This window comes from Branchiostoma floridae, chromosome 16 (genome assembly GCF_000003815.2).
Source record: "Branchiostoma floridae strain S238N-H82 chromosome 16, Bfl_VNyyK, whole genome shotgun sequence".
In the NCBI taxonomy this organism is placed as follows: domain Eukaryota; kingdom Metazoa; phylum Chordata; class Leptocardii; order Amphioxiformes; family Branchiostomatidae; genus Branchiostoma; species Branchiostoma floridae.
Window position 1 is genome coordinate 17873016 of NC_049994.1, and position 4120 is coordinate 17877135.

The 4120-nt window shown below is 36.8% G+C and overlaps 2 protein-coding genes across 2 annotated transcripts in view; both read left to right on the forward strand.

Annotated features, from left to right (window-relative positions):
* The window catches only part of LOC118403045 (tripartite motif-containing protein 2-like), a 1629-nt gene extending 1475 nt beyond the window's left edge, over positions 1-154 (forward strand). The window contains exon 2 of the mRNA XM_035801482.1: positions 150-154. Coding sequence (XP_035657375.1) covers positions 150-154 — 5 coding nt within the window. The remainder of the gene's footprint in view (positions 1-149) is intronic.
* Positions 155-355: 201 nt separating this feature from the next.
* LOC118403176 (N-chimaerin-like) overlaps positions 356-4120 on the forward strand; it is a 46683-nt gene continuing 42918 nt past the window's right edge. The window contains exon 1 of the mRNA XM_035801730.1: positions 356-452. Coding sequence (XP_035657623.1) covers positions 371-452 — 82 coding nt within the window. The 5' untranslated portion in view covers positions 356-370. The remainder of the gene's footprint in view (positions 453-4120) is intronic.

The window sequence follows — 4120 nt, forward strand, 5'->3', positions numbered from 1 at the left end:
TTGAAATGTCTGTCTTATTTCCGTGTATACATATTTATGTACATTGTGTATGTAAATCAAAAGTTAAAACATGAGTATTGCCTTTGATTTAACTTTTTTTAAAAGAAAAATGAATGGATTGAAATTATGCTTTTCCCCTTTACTGTTAGGTTAAAAGTCCCTATCTTTCCATTTTTTTTAAAACTAGGGTTTATCAAGTTTTATATCTACGCACGATTTATTCTATTTCAACTCCGGTTTTCCCTAAATTAGCATAATAGCATGTGAGAAACAAGAAATAGAATCAGAATTGCCCAAGCTGCACCTGCTCCCAAACGGAGGTGTCTACTTGTATAGTCAGCCCTGATGTTCAGGACAGTAATGTTGTAGGATGTTGGTCTGTGAGCTGAGAGAAGTTACATATAAAAGTAAAGGTGCTGGGAAAAGGACATGCAGGGTGCTGTCTGTGCACGGTAAGTGAGTGGATATAAACGCTTATAAGTTCATCTTTATCTGCAGGGTAACCGAATGTTATATTTCCTTGTTTTTAAAAACAGGGTATTTGTTATACTGGGATATTGAGTTGAGGGACTGTGGTTTCAAATTGCAATATTTTTAAAATGGTGTTTAAAACCACCATCCGTCGACTTAATATCCTTGAATACCATTTTAGGGGTATAGCTTACCCCTAGGACGAACTTTTTCACTGTCATTCAGCACAAAATTTTCTCACCTCGAATTTTCAGGTTTATCTGAACGTGTATGATTATCATATTTGATATTGTCACCATCACCTTTGACAGATTTTTTTCTTGCACAGTGGACTACTTCTAGCCTTGACTTCATTTTCATTATACTTCAGTTCAAAAGAAAAAGAAAAGTTACAGGGATATATTTTTACTGACAATGGTTGTTTATATTTTATTACAAGGACCTTATTATTTTTGCTTTCATTGTTACCATTTAAAAAAGTTACTGAAACGATTAGCCCAAGCAGATTGTAACAAGATTTACTCATTGACAAGTTAGCCTTTAGCGCCTAGTAAGTAGAATTTCAAGGCTCATTTTCTAGTTTGTATTTGACCGTACGAAAGACGCTGTGCTTTTTGTTACCTAAGTATAGCTTCTTCCAATCTGATGTCCTCTGCTTATTCTCATTTGAACCTTATTCTCACCAAGAAACTTGTGAACTATGATTCAAGTGATGATATGATATATTATGCAAGACCTATAGTTAAAGCTTGTTTAATTTGTTTCCTGCTCTTTTTTAAGTGTTGTATCAGAACTGTGCTTCAGATCAGAAAGGGCAAGGCCTGACATTTTTTGGTTCACAGAAGAATGCAGAGCTTCATTAATATGAATACGTAGCATCTGGGGACTAGATTTTCTTAGAAATTGTAACTTTCAAGAATGCAGCCTAGTATTGGGGTCAGTTGAGTGTTGAATACTGAGTACACTCTTACACTGATCCTTGACATTATAGAGTTAATAATGGTACTTCCTACTTTTTCAGCTTAAGCAAAAGGTACGTTGATGAAGGTTTAAGACATCCAGGTAAGAAGATATGCCCAATAGCAATTGAATCATTTTTGAAATGGTCAGGCGTTTCAGGTAGAAATCCACTACCTTTCATCAGTGACACTAAAGAGATCTTGTTGGAGAGCAGATTTTTATATCCTAACGTTAACTATGAATTAATATGCAAAAGAAAATCTAGTTTGAGACAAATTTTTGTGTTGGGAGTTACTGTTCAACTTCTTCCAGAATGATGCCTCTTTGTTAGCTAATAAAGCGATGTGGTATTCACATCACCATCTGAAATGACAAATGCAATCCATTGCAACTTTCCAAATAGTGACAAGCTTTATTGGCACCTGCATGTCAGGAAACAATTAGCAGTGGCTACATGTATTTTGCAAAATTAGGGACCAATTAAACTTCATAAAATAAATTAAATGTACAAAGAATGATTTATCTGCCTACTACTGTCAGTCTATGTACACAGACTTTGACTGTGCAAAGAACAACAACGACAAAATTACAAAATTACAATACTCACAAATGTACACCATACAGAAAAGACCCTCACCTTTTGTTGTAGTCAGTGGAACTAGGCTAATGAAAATTTCAATCCACATTTTATGTTAATATTAATCACCTTTCTGACCTGCTTTCTACGTCAGAAATTAATTTGACCCGAACAAACGCAGATGAAATACCAAAGACTCCTCTGCCAAGAGTCTGACCAGCCACTAAACGTCCACATCACATCGTTAAAACATCATAAACTTAAAAAATGTGACCACAAAACGGCCCGGTCAAAATGCTTGCGGTATCTGTTTCCTGCAAAGGCCCTGCCATTTTTGGTTGACATATTGCTTAATGATAGATTTAATGCATGATTTCTTCTTACCTCCCCCTAGAAAGGAAGTGGTACGGCCTAATGGCTAGTAGGGTAGTTATTTTGATTGGCTTTATTGGGGCTGTACCATTGGGGATTTGTTTAGGGGCCATAGTTATGAGATATATCTTCTTAAAGTTAGTAAAATGTATATAGGAGAGTGGTACTTTTTGTTATATATTATGAAATATGATTTTGATTAAAACGATTTATGCAGGACAATAATTTAGAAAATTTGAAGGATATTAGTTGAAGCTGTGGATTTTTACTTTAAATGTAGATTTATTCTATCAGTTTAAGTTGCTTCCAAACATATTATAGTAATATCTATCAAAAGAATCTAACAGATATTTTACCTCTCTATTTTCCAATAATCATTCAGTACATAATATGTTAGATGATCATTCTTGCGTGAAGTTATTACAGTAATTCATATAGAAGAGAATATCGTCAAAATCTAGAGGCAATATGATTTCTGGGACAAACCCCCTTTTCAGTTTAAGAATGGTCCAGCCCAGTAGCCAGGGATGCGTGTATAATATTATTGAGTACCAGTTGTGTGTCTGGCCACCAGCGTGGTCACAGCAACTGGGGTGTTGAGGGGGCCACCAGTCTGGCTGGCAGATCAATTACCGCACGGCTGTCACAGCCAAAACTGTCCCGAGATGCTATTTAAGTATGGTGGCCATGCACGCGTGGGAAAGTGTCGGCACGGGCGAGCGTTCGGACTCTGAGGAACTTCGATGGGACTTAAGAATGGCGGAGGACACCCGCGTCTTGCATAGGGAGAGACGGAACGGAAGATTTGCGGAGGAGAATGGAAATGTTCCGAGGATTTTACCGTTCCAAACAAGTATCGAGCCGATGGTTTGGTCGGCAGCGCCAGACTTTGTATGTGAGTATGAAACATGACCGACGTGTAACCGTATAGCCCTGTACGGTAACTGTATAACTCTGTACTGTAACCGTATAACCCTGTTTAACCGCCGTGTTTGGGTACGTGTCATGCTTAGCAGCTTGTCACTTCCTATATTGATATATCAAATTCATAACTGTCTTATGACAGTCAAAGATCCTCATTACATATTTACCACTTTCTTACTGAAAAATAGTTGTTTACAAACTGTTTAAAAAGAGAGCGCTGTTTGTGTGACATTTACTATGCTATGCTGCACTGTGTAGTATGTAAAATGTATTTATCTAAATGCAAAGAATTTAGCTGCCCATAAATTAAGAGACGTAATGGTATTTGATGTCTTAAATGACTGGTCCACAAAAATGGAAGAATTTTATTTTTGGGGATACAGTATCTCATTTAAACAAAATATTAGAGGCCCAGTTTCTGGTCAGTTTTAAGTACAATACACATTAATATTGTCTTCACAAAAATTGCTCATGACCTTTGTATCATGATAATGTTTTTGTTTTTTTCAAGTCTATCTTGGTCGATCAGTCCAATACATACAGGGTTGTCTCCATGACCCGTCCTTCTGTCCCGGGACAGAAATTTGCTTGTTGGGACAGAAAGTAATCAGTCCCAAAAAGATTAGACAAAACTGTTGAATATCTACTTTAAAAAGCTTGAAATGGCATGTTTACCAGGTCGAATATCAATACCATTGGGCTCCCCAAATTTAAGCTGGAGGCAGCCCAAGTCCAATGCAATCTTTTCCACTTCTGCCATCATCTTTACCATAAATGACAGGTATTCAGAAGTCTGCTGCAATTTTGCCCCATTGA